This window comes from Vanacampus margaritifer, chromosome 1, assembly GCF_051991255.1.
Source record: "Vanacampus margaritifer isolate UIUO_Vmar chromosome 1, RoL_Vmar_1.0, whole genome shotgun sequence".
In the NCBI taxonomy this organism is placed as follows: Eukaryota; Metazoa; Chordata; class Actinopteri; order Syngnathiformes; family Syngnathidae; genus Vanacampus; species Vanacampus margaritifer.
The window spans coordinates 51,616,121-51,632,301 of NC_135432.1; the positions used below are offsets into that span (position 1 = coordinate 51,616,121).

A 16,181-nucleotide genomic window follows, 5' to 3' on the forward strand; every position below is an offset into this window, starting at 1 on the left:
TATTTGCACTTGTCTCAAGTACAGTGTCAGTGTATTTTTGCCACCTCTGCGAATTGACACTTTATTACACACAAATGGCTCTTAAGCACAAATACTGTGTTCAGTCCTCTTGTGCTTTACGTTTGTGACAGAGGAGAGCAAAATATTTGATTCTGGCGGATCAGCAGAAAGTGTTCCTGACTTTCATGATGTAGTTGCCCAAAGTTTCCAGTGGGCGGGGCTGTTTGAGAGGTAATTTACATCATTAGCTTGTTCAGACGTCACCATGGAGATTTTTGGCCTCGTGTTCGTCACCAGCCGTAACAGGAGGTACTCCTTCGCGATCTAATTCAATTCAATGCAAGAAAAATCTATTTAACCAACGTAAAACGGTTTGTAGGTTTGCGGCGACAAATACGGTGTTAGTAATATTTTGTCTTCTCATGTTAAAGAAATTACGACAGCGTACAGTATTCAGGTTGACAAATTTAATGTAAATGCATATTTTACACATTAACAGCTGGGGCAAGTGGCAGAAAAGTGCAAATCTTAAAATATTGACAAAAACACATTAATATAACCTCTCAAAACATCCGGCTTGGGTCTCATTTGAAATCTATTGTGACTAATCTATTGTGTGTTACTTTGACAGGTGAACAATAAATTTGTAAATTTGTGTTTAATTCCTTTCTTCCTTCTGCCTGAACACTTTGTACTATCATAATTAGTGCTGTCAAAGTTAAAGCGTTAACTGATTAATTAATCACAAAAAATGATCGCATTAATCATGAATTAACGCAGATTAATCGCAGTTAATGTTGACCATAAAAGCATTTAATAAATGTTTGCGTATCACATTTAGAATATTTGTTCATGTCAAAATATTGGGGTAATTTTTTTTTCCATTTTAAATTATGCAAGCAATTAACTGTTTAGAAAAATATGTTGAAGACGTCCTCATAACATTAAATGTCAAAAGAATTAACACATAACTGGTGCTCTTCAAATTTGGCGGGCAAAAAATGGTGATTAAAAAAAAGCATTTTTTTAAATTAAGCGATTAATCGTGATTAATCAAAATTTCAAGATGTAATTAATCTGATTAAAAAATGTAATCGTTTGACAGCTCTAATCATAATTTTAAGTCGGTAGGGCTCTTACATAAAGAAAAGTAAGACCAGTAAGTTCAAAGGTCAATGTCGACTAGCAGCTCAATGGAGCAAATCTCACAGCCTGTTGTTGTCATGAAGGTCGTAGAAAGTCCCTCTTTCCCCCAGTCTTACTGAGTAGTTGTATGTCAGTAATGGTGATGTCATGACTCACAGCCTTACACATGTCATAAATCGTCAGCGCCGCTATGGAAACCGCAGTCAAAGCCTCCATCTCGACACCTGTCCTGCCGGTGGTGCGACAGGTTGCCGTGATGACCACGGCGTTGCGCCGCTCGTCCAGGTCCAGGCTGACGGAGACGTGGTCTAAAGGGAGCGGGTGACAAAGCGGGATGAGGGCCGAGGTCTGTTTGGAGCCCATGATGCCGGCCAACTGGGCCGCGGCCATGGCGTCGCCTTTAGCCAGCTGGTTTTCCCGCAGCAGCCCGAAGGCAAAGGGGCCCAAGAGGACGGTGGCGCGGGCGGTGGCCGCTCGTCGTGTTGGGGCTTTGCTGCCGACATCCACCATGCTTGCTCGGCCTTGCGCGTCTGTGTGCGTCAGTCGGGGTTCTGGGGTAGCGTCCAGGTGAGGGTCACCTGTCTCACTCGTAGATTGTGAGATGTGGCGGTCTTGGTTACAAGTTTTGTGATATTGTCTAACACTGTGTTTACAGTCTACTTTGGCCTTCATTAGTAAGTGTGTGAGTAAGTGCCTAGTGTTGATGTGATAATGGGGGGCAGTTTGACCACCACTAACATCAGACAGGTGGGATTGAACTTTGATGAAGGGGTCTTCTGTCTGTTTCTTTTCATCAAGATAGGAGCCGCCATTTATTGCGTTTGTTGAGCAGCCGTCATGGCCTGCCCGTGCTGAAGCATTGTGGTCTCCAAGGTACATAAGGTTCGATCTATTAAAGACTCGTTTTCCGCCTGGCTGGCACATATGAGGGGCTATTTTGTCAATTTGCTGAGTGACGATGTGGAAACACTTCAGGTTGCCGTTTGATGGAGGTATTCGGGAAGTGCCACCTAGAACATAAGGAACAACAAGGATAACCTTCATCAAAAGTGCCTACAGGCTTCTACAATAACTCATTCACTCCCAGCCATTTTCACTGAAGCAACCCCCTTCGCTCCCGGCTGTTTTACTGGATTTTGGCTGATGGCCCAAAATATTGTGTTCTATTGCTATAAAAACATGGAACCTACCAAAAGAAAGATTAGAGTCTTTTCTTTCTTCACGAAAAAAAAGTATATTTGTATCTGTTTCCGTCTTGCAGCAATCAGCATTAGAATATAGCTAAGTTTCATCATTATTCACAAACCTGTTGAAAACACTGGCAAAAAGAGCTTGTTGCAACATGGCCCTGGCTGATCTCTTATACTCTGCTGCCACCTGCTGGCCGTTTTTTGTAATGACTACCATTGCTTTAAGCCACCTTTTAACTCATTCACTGCCATTGCCATTGCTATAGACGTCAAAAATTAATTTTAACTATTTAGTTTTATACTTTTGTTAATAAGAGTATGAACTCACCCCCCCCCCTTTTTTATTGTACATTTAGAACAGATATAAAATGTGTGATTAATCGTGAGTTAATTACTGAAGTCATGTGATTAATTATAACTTTGAAAATTTAATCACCTTGCGATTAAAAAAAAAGATTATTAAAAATTAGGGGCGTCAAGCGATTACATTTTTTAATTGTAATTTATTGCATGACTTCACTAGCTAACTCACGATGAATCACAAATTGTATATCTGTTCTAAATGTACAATAAAAAAAATCTAGGTTTTCACACTCTTGTTAACAAAAGGGGGGGGGGGGGAAATGATAAACTAATAGAAATAGTTCAAATGAATTTTTGACGTCTATAGCTGTCAATGGCAGTGAATGAGTTAATGTTAGAAGCTGCATCAAAGCCTTCTGTATGCTCTTGCATTAAAAAAAAAATCAGATAAAAAATATGTTTACACATTTTTGGGTTTGAATGCGCTAATAGCAGTTTGGGGTCATTATCAGGCCCCCTGAAGTTTACTGATGTTGGCCCAATCGGGCCAGTACAAATTACATCAATAAATACAATGAAATCAACACGTTCTTGCTTTAAAAAAAAAAAGGAATAATAATAATAATAATTTTCAATATTTTGGAGTTTTATTCACTTAAATTGAGTCATCATTGATCATTTTACAACTATTGGCTTGGAATGGCCAGAAAATGTTCGGTTAGATTTTATACTACAACAAAAACACATAACATGCAAAAAGAAATCAAATAAAAGTGACTACACACAGTAGCATTTTTTTTATAGTCTAAAAAAATACAGTGTAAAGACGCTAAATTACCTGCACACAATAATATACTAAGAGCAGTTTTTAATGTTTTGGTAACACGAGAGGGCCAAGATATTTATCTCAGTGGGCTTTGTTATCTTTGTAAAAGCAGAATTTGGGACCCTGTTATTGTCCTGGATCTCATTAGCTGTAGCTAAAGTTTTGACTGCTAAGTGAATCATTTATTGTCATGTGCATCATCTACCAGGGTTCAACCGTGAGGAAGGTGTGGCACAAATGTTAAGTTGGCAACAAGCTAGCGTGAGAGTTTGTACGTACAGCTGCGGAATCACCCACCGATGAGGATCATGGGTCTGTTCTTCATTTGGGAGATATTGAACATGCCTGAAAAGCCGGCACTCTGTTAACACTGCACAAGAGCAGGAGTGAAAAGAAAAGTTGTGTAAACGCGCAATCTTACCTGCGTGTTGTTTCTTCTTCCTGCCCACTGCAGCGCCGATTATTTGCAGCAACTCTTCATCTGACGCTCCGGAACGTAACACATCCCTGAGGGACACTTCAGAGTTGCCGAACAAACACACCTGAGGGCACATGGGACGAGTGTTTTATAGTATGACGCGCACACACAAAAAAACGTGCATTCACATGATTCTTACCTTGAGGTTGCCGTCTGCGGTGACGCGTAAGCGATTACATGAGCCACAGAAATGGTCAGACATGGAGGTGATGAAGCCGACCTGTCCTTTAAAGCCTGGCACTTTGAATGTCTATTGGAATAGGCAGACCAATGTTAAAAAAAAAAAAAAGGCAAGGGTTACTGAAAGAAAAAAAAACACTAGACATTTTTTTGATACTTGTTAGATGATTATTCAAGATAAGATTTTTATTTCTAAAACGGTAGAGAATGTGCTATTTGCTGGTAAATAAAAATCTATATCATGACTTGAAGATAGACCTTTGCTGTGTCAGAATGTCCAGTTTGAAGCGTTTCCAGGTTAGGCCACTGCTGCTTGATATGGTCCAACATCTCCTGGTAGCTCACCATCTTCTTAAAGTTCCATTTGTTGCCTGCACAGAGAAGAAAACATACACAGTGAGTTAGTGAAGGAATAGCACAACACTGTCGATGCCTCTGATACCACCAAGATCGATTGCCAAGTGTATATTAGGGTTAGACCGATAATCGGTGCCGATATTCAGCCAGGGATGTGATTTGACCAAAGTGAAATTATCTGAAAATTTAGCCGGGGGTCTGGGGGCCGCTGGCACCCAGCTAGGTCCAGGGCAGTGCCCAGTGGGGGTGGGGGGTGGGGGGGCATGAACAAATAATTATATCATGACCAAATGAAAAGTAACTCATATTAGAGCATACCACAAATGTCTTTGTTATAGCAGAAGATGTTATCTGTCGGAGTCATGTGCATACACAATGAACTACTAAAAAAAAAAAAAAAAAAAAACAACGATTTTTTTGGGGGGGGGGGGGGATTAAAAAAAAGCGGAATTCCGCGAATTAGCGGAAAAATCACATCCCTGTTCAGCATTTTATGAATATTGGCTTTTTTTGTTTTGATGGCCAATATTCAAAACTGTTATTTTTGCTCTGACGGGCGCTTTTCTCCTCCTTCTGCTATGAGTCAGCGGCTGTTGACTCTCTGCAGCATTGGCCCGCCCACAGCACCATCTGATTGGTTGCTCGTGCAATTCTAACAGCCATTAAGCAGCAATTAGCTGCTATTAGCTAGTTTAGCTGGCGGGCTAACCTAATAGTCATTTTTTTTGCGACTATTTGGGAGTTACCCCGAGGTTAGCGTGTGGGTGAACGGTCAGCCCGCGAGCTAACTGTTAGCTCGCAAATTAGCGGCTATTTGGGAATTAGCGTGCGGGTGAATGGTTAGCCCGCGAGCCAACTATTAGCTCGCGAATTAGCGGCTATTAGCCCGCGAGCTAACCGGCTAGCTCGCAAATTAACGACTATTAGGTTAGCTCGCGGGCTAACCTAATAGCCGTTTAATAGCAACTATTTGGGAGCTAACAGTTAGCCGGCAAATTAGCGGCTATTTGGGAATTAGTGTGCGGAAGCCACATTATAGTTGGTGCAAAAGCTGATGGCAAACAAAAAAACTTTAACATGTTGCAAATCACAAAAGCTGTTTAATAAACATGTCCTTGAAGGCATTTAAGCAGTCAAGTGCTGGAGTTTTTATTATTATTTTATTATTAAAAATGTTGACAACAACTTTTTGTAAAATGTATATCGGCTTCAAATATTGGTTACGGGCTGAAAAAAGCATATCGTTCTATCTCTAGCTTATATACTGTAATAACACTTTTGAAGGTATTGATTACTTGCAGTGGCTTCTATGTGCAGCAATGAATGTTACTACAACAGTTACATATTCACAGGTAAATGCTAAAATCTATCATTCATTCGTGGCAGCTCATCACAGGTAAAGCTATTAAGGCGTAAGACATTAACGGTCGATCATGAAATGGACATAAAATGCAAAATCTCAGCCAATCCAATCTAACAGATGAGATCTATGTAAAGTCTACTAACCATCAAATGGCATGTATTCGATGAAGCGTACTTCAAGAGGCTTCTTCTCTGTCAGCCCAACAAAATCAAGCAATTCGTCTTCGTTGAGGCCTCGCATGACCACACAGTTGACCTACAGCAAGTAGTACACAACAACAAACATTTAAACAATAAACAATAGTTTGTTTGTTGTTCGGTTGTTAAGTCACAAGTGTGCTGGCACAAAGTCTGAATCCAAAACATGTCCTCACAACAGGGATGTCACGGTACCCAGAATATCACCATACTGCCTGGATATTGTCGTGCGCTTGTCTCAATATAAAATAATGAGCAGTTGTGCTTTTGGGTCTGCTATATGTATAAGCATGAACAGGTACGAATAAGTATAAATGAAGTTTTGGACTCCTCCCCTGCATATGAAGAGTAATAATAATCATAATAACAACAACAACAACAACATTAAATGATTTTAGTTCTTTGGTCCATGCTTTACATTGATTTCCTTTTTCAATCCAAGGTCTATGATTTCATCACTAAAAGTTAATAAAACAGCTGATTTTGCATATTTCCTGTTCAAATACATGAGCGAGAGAGAGAAGAGTGTCTACGATGAGTCATAGCGTCTTTCGTGCCTCACGCAGACATTAAATGACACATGCGGTTAATGGCGTGTAGCCTCACAGAAGAGACATTACTGTTTCGCCTTCTATTGCCAATAAACATGTTCTGCACATGCTTACGTGCAATCAACAGTTAATGGATATGTGCGACATAAATTTAGTATTTCTGATTGGACAGTAAAAAAAAAAAAAGGTTCTGAGTAGCGTGTGGAACCGGGCAAATGAAAAAGCGCCTAAAGTGTTGAATGAACCATAATGAAAAGCTTTGGGGAGAAAATTGTGTCTGAAATACAGGGTAAACTTTTATTTTTTATCAGTCTGTCCCCTCTCAAACTAACTTTGTTCTTTCTGTCTGACTGTATTTAAAAGGGAAAAAAAGACTACAAGATACCTTGACTGGGTTGTAGCCCATTTCAATGGCCTTATCGATGCCTTCCATGACCTTGTGGAACCCTGTGAAAAAAATGTGAAAGTGTAACTGGTTAATAAAACATATCTGGAATTAGATAATAACGATAATAAGACGTCATTTATATTTTGGCTTCTCTGAGTTTTGTTGTGTAATTAACTCAGTCTGTTCACTTTTCAGTATTTTAAAAAAGGAAGCACAATGTCCCAATCATTGCATTTTCCACAAGCCAGAACTTTCTCACTTCCTTATTTCAGCGGCTCCATCTGTGCATTCCATCCGTACGCCCACGACACAGAGCTGAGCCTGCTGTCACTTTGCCGCCTCTCAAAGTGAGACTGACCCACATCAGCCAGACACTGCTTATGTAGACGTACAGGCTGGATTTCAACTGTCAGCTAGCCGAGCTTGAGCCAAAAAGTATTCTCAAAAATGTAGGAGGGTGTCGGGGGCACCGCCATACTTTTCACCGAACATGTGACCTTGAAGTTCAAGCAAAACGTCGTACCTTTCCGCCTGACGATGAACTCAAACTTGGCAGGCACCAGTGAATCCAAACTGATGTTGATCAGGTCCAGGCCGACATCTTTGAGTCGAGGCAGCAGCCTGGCCAGGTTCATGCCGTTTGTTGTCACCGCGATGGTCTTCAGACCCTCCAATTTTCTCAATTCAGCTGCAGAGGCAAGAAAGTGTAGAGAAAATATTGAAAAGGAGGGGGAAAAAAAGAAGTGCATCGGTAATCCAACAATGCACACAGCCTGCATTCACACTTACACCGAGAAACTGCTTTTACAGCATGGACAACTTTTTTTCCCTTTTTTTTTAACAATTCATTTATTTTGAGATTTAAGACTATTAACAATCAGAAAATCTCCTTATCATGCGTCAAATACATAAGACTTTTGAACTATTGATTGAAGACATTTTAATGCTAATTAAGGACTTCTTTTCAGATTGAAGGATTGGTGCATCACTACGTACTACTTGGATGTAAATACACTCCACAAAAACATTTTTGTTTTTGCTCCCATTTTTTTTATAAGATGAACTCAAAGATCTAAAACTTTTATCACATACACAATATCACCATTTCTCTCAAATATTGTTCACCAGTCTAAGCTAAATTCACACTGCAGGTCTTAAAGCTTAATTCCGATTTGTGGGTAAGCGTTCACATTACCTATTAATTGCGACCTCAGTCTGTCTGCTGTGTGGAGGTAATGCGTCCCCAAAGTGATCCGCATGCACAGAAGAAGATACGACGTCACAACGCTGTGTTTGCGGAAGTAAATCCGCATGGTCCAGCATTTTCATTCATCAATGCAAATTTGGAGAGACTAAACACAACCTTTATTGTTTTTCTGAAGGAACTTATTTCTTTTAATGATTCACTACAATTCTGTTAGTCTAACTGGGCTTTATGGCTTTATTTTTATTTATTTATCCTAAGGATGACCTCACGTCATTGCTGCTCGTAATAAATGAGCCGTCCATCTGCGTGGCAAAATTACAAATTTCACCACCACAAATGTCATCTTTATACTTCATTTTCAAGTGGGATTAAATTAAAGTCAAATATAAAGTCACAACTGTTACTCGGAACAACTTTGCCGATTCACATACGTGACGTCTCTCGGACCTCGCGGATGCGTCAAGCATAAATCAAGTTTGAGCGCAGCGCATATTGGACTTTTGATGAAGTCGAGGTCAGATATATGCGACCTGGCCCTTCAGACTGCTGCCGAAATTTTTGGGGGGATACGTATCCGATCTAGGACCACATATGAAAGTGACCCAGGTCGCATAAGAAAAAATCGGGAGAAAAATAGAGCCGTTCAGACTGACATAAAAAAGTCAGATAAAGGTCGCATTTGGGCAAAAAAAAATCCATCTGGGTTGCATTTGCTTGCAGTTTTAACGTATTAATTTACCTGCCCACAATAAAAGGCCATTCTGAAACGTGCAGTTTTGTGAGTTTTTTTTTTTATTAAACTAACGTATATACATTAAGTGAGCCAAGCAAAGTTTATTTGTCACTTTTTGTACTATTCAGGTGGTTGAGAGTGGTCATTATCTCAATCTGTTAAAGATTTTGTTATTACATTTTGTTTTTCAGTTACCTTTTGCATTGTGTCATCAAGGGTTTTATATTTATTCTCTTGAAAAAGTCAAAATATATTTTGTCAATATTGACATGATTTTATGATTCCTTTTTCCCCACCCCAGATCACATTGCCATCAGCACACACCATAAATAAACTGAAAAAAATGACTACTAATCAATGTGATTGGTATTGGCAAAAATCACTTATGGATGATCAGTAGCAGGTGATTGGCAGCATAAAACCCTGATCGGAGCACCCTTAATGTACGACATTAATACAAACTGGTCTTGAATAACGCTCTAATGTACTAAAATTAAAATGCTTGAGCGTGATTATAATTATTATTATTTTTAAACCTTAAGTGTTTAGTTTATAATTCAGCCCATGACTTAATAGCATTTCCATTTAGTATTACTGGCCCTCTGCTACACTTAAAAAATAAAATCAGTGTGCTATGTGCGTGGCAACTATATTAAAACAAGTCCTTGACGTCCATGGGGTTTCATGACAAGCAAATACGGATGACTAAATAGATGTCTTGATGGCGATTGTTGGGATTCCATGCTCCACTTCCTCTAATCGCCCGCCTCGTTAAGCCAATCACAGCTCTGTGATCCTCCACGCTAACTGATCAAGCTAACTTGTGCTGTGCTGCGTTAGACAAGGCAGATGTGCTGCGACTAATCCGTTCAGTTCCCCTTGCTGCATGGAATCAATCATTCGGTCCATCTGTGAAGTCACACGGGAGCCAGCGTGCTCTCAAGTTCTCAAAATTGTGTAACTTACCAATGATATCCAGCACATCGGGTCTGATGAGCGGCTCTCCTCCAGTGAGACGAATCTTCTCCACGCCTTCCCTGACAAAGAGGCGAGCCAGGGTCAATACTTCTGTGGTGGAAAGAAGCTGGCCTCGTGGTGTCAGCTTCACGCCTTCCTCTGGCATACAGTATTGACCTGAAAACAAGCACGTCAAACAGAAACGAGAAAGGCAGTCGATTTTTAGCTCGTTCACTGCCATTGACGGTTATAGACGTAAAAAAAACATTTAAACTATTTTTTTTATTAGTTTAATTTTCCCCCCACTTTTGTTAACAAGAGTATGAAAAACTAGAATTTTTTTTATTGTACATTTAGAACAGATATAAAATTTGTGATTAATCGTGGGTTAACTCATGAAGTCATGCAATTAATTACGATTTTAATTGCCCGACGCTCCTAATTTTTAATTGTAATTAATCGCATGACTTAAATAGTTAACTCATGATAAATCCTAAATTTGATATCTGTTCTAACTGTACAATAAAACAAATTCTAAGTTTTCATACTCTTGTTAACAAAAGTAGGAAAAAATGTTAAATAGAAATAGTTCAAATGAATTTTTGACGTCAATAGCCGTCAATGGCAGTGAATGAGTTAAAAGCTTCAAGTTAAAATGGGACAAAGTATCCCTGGCTATTCTGTGCTGTATAAAGCAATTGAAACGACATAAATCACTGTTGCCCCCTGCAAAATTTGACACACAACAATCCATATTGACAACATGAAAAAAGTTTGGACTTTTTTTGGGGTAGATTTGTTAAAAATAAAAACCTAATAAATCACACCTACATACATGAATAGGCTACTCACAACTTTTGTGCAATACTTTGACCTTTGGCAGCAAGTTCAGGTTCTAGTATTTTTTAATATGATGCCACAAGCTTGGTAAATCTATTTTTGGGATTCTCCTTTGTAGCTTCTGCCAGTCTCCAATTTGGATAGGACGTGTCAGTGTGCGGCCATTTTCAAATCTTTCAAAGAGATGTTTAGTCCAATTCAAGTTTGGGCTGTGGCCGGGCCACTCATGGACACTCACAAAGTTGTCCTAAAGACCCTATATTGATTTCCTGGCTGTGTGCTTAGGGTCATTGTCCTGTTGAATGTCATGTGTCATGTTTCCTCCAAAACATGACATTCACTTTGAGCCAAAGAGTTTGATGTTTGTCTCATCAGACCACAGAATTCTTTATGTACCTTTAGGTAACTCCAGGCGAGCTGCCCTGTGCCTTTTACAAAGGAGTGGCTTCTGTCTGGCCGCTCTACCATCCTTCTGGTAGGTTCTCCTCTTTCCACAGATGAATGCTGGAGCGTTGACAGTGGCCTTCGTTACTAAGGCCCTTCGACCCCTGCTCCCTCACTTTAAACGGGTGGCGAGCTCCAGCAGAATTTTTTCGATACACTTCGTCAGATTTGTGGCTCGGGACAATAATGTCAAGGAAAGTTTAGCTCATAAACTGCGGGACTTTTACTAGACGGAATAGTTTATTAATAGCCTTTCTAAATAATGTCCGATAAACTGATTTTACAGCAGCAACTACAACTCTGGTTTAGAAAGTAGAAAGATCTGACAGATGAGCAATGGAAACAATGCATCTACTCGATTTTGAGCTTCAAAACATTTTGAAACATTTATTACAAGTTGTCATTATGAAGTGTTATGTGTAGATTTTTAAGGGGAGGGGGGGGGACAATGCAATCAATTTTGAAATAAAGCTGTAACAAATACAATGAATACAATGAATACAAATGAATAACAATGAATACAAATACTGAATACAATTATGTGGAATACTGAATACAATTATGTGGAAGTGCCAATTTTTTTATATTTTATTCAGAATAGAACATAGAGAACAGGTCAAAAGTTTCAACTGAGAAAATGTATAATTTTAAGGGGAAACTATGTTAATTTTAAATCCCATGGTGTCAACAAATCTCAAAATTGTTGGGACAAGGCCATTTTCACCACTGTGAGGCATCCCCTCTTCTTACAACAGTCTGCAAACGTCTGGGGATCGAGAAGACATGTTACTCAAGTTTAGAAATAGGAATGCTGTCCTATTCTTGTCTAACATGCGTCTTTCTAACTGTTTAACTGTCTTGGGATTTCTTTGTTGCACCTTCCCGTTTACGATGCGTCAAATGTGCCCTATAAGTGAAAGAAGTGGACTGCATTGTGTTCACCCACAATATTTTCTGGAAGTATTGCTGAGCCCTTTCTGTGATTTCCCTTACAGGAAGCATTCCTGTGCCGTTTAAGGGACCGAAGATCATGGGCATCCAGTATGATTTTTCGGCCTTGACCCTTACACACAGAGATTGTTCCAAATTCTCTGAATCTTTGGATGATGTTATGCACTGTAGATGATGATTACTTCAACCTTTTTGCAATTTTTCGCTGGTAAACACTAGGGGTGTGAATTGCCAAGTACTTGGCGATTCAATTCGTATCATGATTCATAGGTCACGATTCGATTCAATACCGATTAATCCTGATACGAATCTATTAATTGATTATTGCAATTTTTTTTTTTTTACTCAATTTCAGAAAATACAAATAAGTAAACTTGTACATGTACACTGTAAGATTTGTATGAAAATGTACTTATTTATCTGAAAATTCAGGCTTAAAACTGCAACCTGTTTGTTGAATGCAGTGGCTCAGTCTGTTTCATGTTTGAACAGCACTGAAATAAAATATTATGGCTTAATGTTCCATTAATATAACATTCTTCCATACTTAATGTGTGAATCCTAACCCTAAGTAAGATGTTTTGTTGAATATTTCCATAAAAATGTATGTTTAAAAATATTGAATCGATTCGAGAATTGCGCACTGTAATATTGTGATATATTGCCGAACAACCCTAGTAAACACCTTTCTGATATTTCTCCACTATCTTTCTGTGCAACATTGGAGGAATTGATGATTCTCTCCCCATCTTCGCTTCTGAGAGGCACTGCCACTCCAAGAAGCTTTTTTTATACTCCAATCAAGTTGCCAATGGACCTCATTAGTGGTAACTGGTCTTCCAGCTGTTTTTTTTTTTATAAGTGCAAATTACTTTTCCAGTCTCTTATTGCTACCTGTCCCAACTTTTTTGAGATTTGTTGGCACCATGAAATTTACAATCAACATAGTTTCCCCTTAAAATGATACATTTTCTCAGTTTAAACTTTTGACCTGTCATCTATGTTCTATTCTGAACAAAATATTGAAATGTGGCACTTCCACATAATTGCATTCAGTTGTTATTCACAATTAGTATAGTGTCCCAAAATTTTTGGAATTGGGTTTGTACAAGGGAAAATAAAGAACTGTAAATACTTTCTATTGTATATGAACAATCAATTGGATAAAGTCTAAAATAACTTAAATCTTTTTATTCAATATATTTTGTATTAAAAAAAAAAAGTTTCTAACAGTGAACTCTGATTATTATCATTTACATTATAATACAAGTAATACACTTATTATGTTTCTTGCAGACACTGTCAGACCACTGTCCAAGACTGTAAAGTATGCTTTTGTTATTTGTTAATGGTAAATTCATGGCAGCAAGTCCACTGATATCACAACCATTAGAACGCCGGTAACTATTTGGACCTGCGGTTGGTGCAGTCATTTTTAGGTATATGATGATCATGTGCAATTTGTATGTTTTTTTTGACTGGTATTATCAAGGTTAGCATTTGCACCAAATATTAACAAATGAAACCGTTTTTGACCTGGGAATTAGACTTTACACAATCAGGATTTTGGAGTCGATCACCAAAAAAAAAAAACCATAACCGATTGGCAATCATCGTTATCACTATGGGCTCTTTGCACAAATGAGGTCAGGCACACCTGGATCAATCAGTTTGTCCACACAAGTGGATTTTTGCAAAGAGCCCGTTAAACCTTAAAGATTCTTCCAAAAATGCTGATTAACAGACAATACACTGAAAATCAAAATTATTTACAAATATTGGATAAAGAATTTAAAAAAAACTGCATATGCTGAAAACCTTGTACTAAATATGATGTCTGTAAAGTTTTACTTGTTAAGTTAATCAGTTAATTAATTAGCTATTAAATCATTTTGTACTGTGCTTGATTTGAATCATGAATTATTTAAGTCAATGATGATTCTTCATTTTTTTCTGCAGTGGCAGCTTGTATTTAACATGGTTGTATGCAATTTTCAGTGCCACTGTTTTCATTTATTTACATAGGAAAAAGAGTATGATACTTATAATTCACAAACAACTAAAATAGTAGTAAAGTAGTCTTTTAAAAGCCGATATACTCAAAAGATGTTGTACTGTTTGGTAAACTGGTTTCCATTCATTTCTGGAGCCACATCAGCACTTACTGTATCTCAGTAACTCTGTAACTCAAAAGAGTTGTGAGTCCAATTATCTTAAAGATGACAACTTCAAAAGACATGGCATGGCAGGTAGACTTACAGCGCAGGTTGCACTTCTCAGTCAAGGAGATGCGTAAGTAATTGTGCCTGCGGCCAAAGTTGTCCATCAAGAACGATGAAAAGGGAATGTTGACCTCCCTAAGCTTCTCCTGGAGAAAAGTCAGATGACAGGTCAATGCTAGTAAACTATAGTGATGATAAAATAATTTTCTATGGGGTTAAACCAACTCCACCATGCACTGTATTGTAATCAATCACAAACAATTTTATTGATGCTTACCTTTTGTTCATATCTACAGCAAAATACATAAAACACTGCTGTTGCTCTCTGAAACTGCAGTTACGACAGCTGGCTGTACTAAAAAGCTGGCTAATCATTTAGCATTGGTGATCAGGCTTCCCGAGGGAGTCACATTGCACGTGTGCATGGTCTCATGGAATGATTATGACCTTTGCCTGCCAATAGTTATGCTGCTGTGCTTTGAGTGTAAAAGCGAACACAAGGCCACACAAACTATACTAAATCACATGAGCAACCGGGATGCCAACGCCTCTTTGGTTCACTAATCGAGTGTCCCTCAAACTTGCCAAGCCACTTCAAACGTTTAGACGGTCAGGTCAAGTAAAACAAAGAAAAACTTCCAACATAACTAATTACACTTTCTATAGTATACTAAAATGAAGTTATATGACGGGCGGCTGCTTAATCAGCACCTTATTAACTTTGGTTTCAACTATGCAACTGCTGAGTCCATGATTCTTTAAATTCAAAGGTTGGCTTGTTCAGGACGAGTGAAGAACAGTAATTAGGCCTACTGTTTTTTTTATGCAAAAAAAATATTATTTCCTAAATATTACACTTTTCTGCAAGAAAAGCGAGACCAAAACAGAAAAACAATAGAACAGAGGCAAATTTCCATGGATTAATATGATACACAATAATATATTTATCAGCATTCTAGGCCTTTAAAATTTCTTTGTCATTTCAGGTCAGTGCTAATAACTCAACATTTACACAGTTTAAATTGCAGTTGTTCATTTTAGGTGGATATCTATTTAATATTTGATCAAATATATTCTATTATTGCTATATTAGTAAATCATCTATTTAAAACTACCAGCAAGTGTTAAAGTGTAAAGTGTTAATTAAAATTGGTGTACAACCACAATATATAATCCAAACTCTAGCAAATGTATTTCTAAATGTATAATTAACCTTAACCACATTGTGGTTTAATTTTGTTGCTTCACGAGTCTCAAACATTTTTGTTCCATTTACTCTAGAATATATATATTTTTTACTTTAATAATAATAAATTGATAAAGAAAAACATTACCTGTCTTGTCAAGGTTTTCGCAGATGTATTCAAGTCGGGGGAAGCTAAAGTGGGCTCTCCAAATTCAAGTTCGTTCTTCTTGCAAGTAGTACTGGAGAAAGGTCTCAGAAAAGATCCACTCAGGCACTTAACCAAGAGTTTTCTTGCATGTCGAACACTCCTGTGTGTGTCTTGTAAGACACAGCCCAAGTTAGAAGCCATGGTGTTATTTTTCTGCTGTGCCCATATATTGATAAAACTCTGAACGTTTCAGCTAGACAAACAAACACGCCGTTGAACTAGGACGGAAGAGCAAAGGGCGTCATCTTTGGGAGCCAATAGGTGCACGCGACGTCATATGCTAGTGCATTCTGGGAAGTGTAGTTAATCAGGGAGTCTTCGCGTACACTTTACGCTGCACATTTTAAAGTTTTTTTTGTGTGTGTGTGCGCCTTTTTCGCCCTTAATTATGGAGGTAAATATGGTGCAAAACTCACTTGTAAAAAAAGTCTAAATTTGTATCTGTAAAAGTCGT

At 38.3% G+C, this 16,181-nt stretch overlaps 1 protein-coding gene across 3 annotated transcripts; it reads right to left on the reverse strand.

Moving 5' to 3' along the window:
* Window positions 1–452: 452 nt before the first annotated feature.
* On the reverse strand, window positions 453–15,961 carry mocs1 (molybdenum cofactor synthesis 1). 3 transcript variants are annotated; one of them, XM_077580676.1, is made up of 11 exons: window positions 15,668–15,961; window positions 14,371–14,479; window positions 9,886–10,053; window positions 7,503–7,667; window positions 6,977–7,038; window positions 5,987–6,098; window positions 4,382–4,494; window positions 4,083–4,193; window positions 3,887–4,007; window positions 3,763–3,810; window positions 453–2,156 (listed from the first exon to the last, which is right to left on the reverse strand). In XM_077580676.1, exons 1-11 carry the CDS (start codon window positions 15,866–15,868, stop codon window positions 1,222–1,224), a joined length of 2,145 nt encoding a protein of 714 aa, XP_077436802.1. In that variant the 5' UTR covers window positions 15,869–15,961; the 3' UTR covers window positions 453–1,221. The 3 variants fall into 3 exon arrangements, with proteins under 3 accessions (XP_077436802.1, XP_077436890.1, XP_077436969.1); XM_077580843.1 differs by having other exon boundaries at window positions 2,013–2,156; window positions 3,745–3,810; XM_077580764.1 differs by lacking the exon at window positions 3,763–3,810.
* Between the last annotated feature and the right edge of the window lie 220 nt (window positions 15,962–16,181).

Excerpts from the sequence above, each read along its gene's own strand:
- mocs1 (XM_077580676.1), bottom strand. The coding sequence starts at position 15,868 with ATGGCTTCTAACTTGGGCTGTGTCTTACAAGACACACACAGGAGTGTT. Across the intron at positions 10,054-14,370 it reads TGAGAAGTGCAACCTGCGCT|GTCAATACTGTATGCCAGAG; the intron begins GTAAGTCTACCT and ends GCTTGTTTTCAG. Across the intron at positions 6,099-6,976 it reads TGGGCTACAACCCAGTCAAG|GTCAACTGTGTGGTCATGCG; the intron begins GTATCTTGTAGT and ends TACTTGCTGTAG.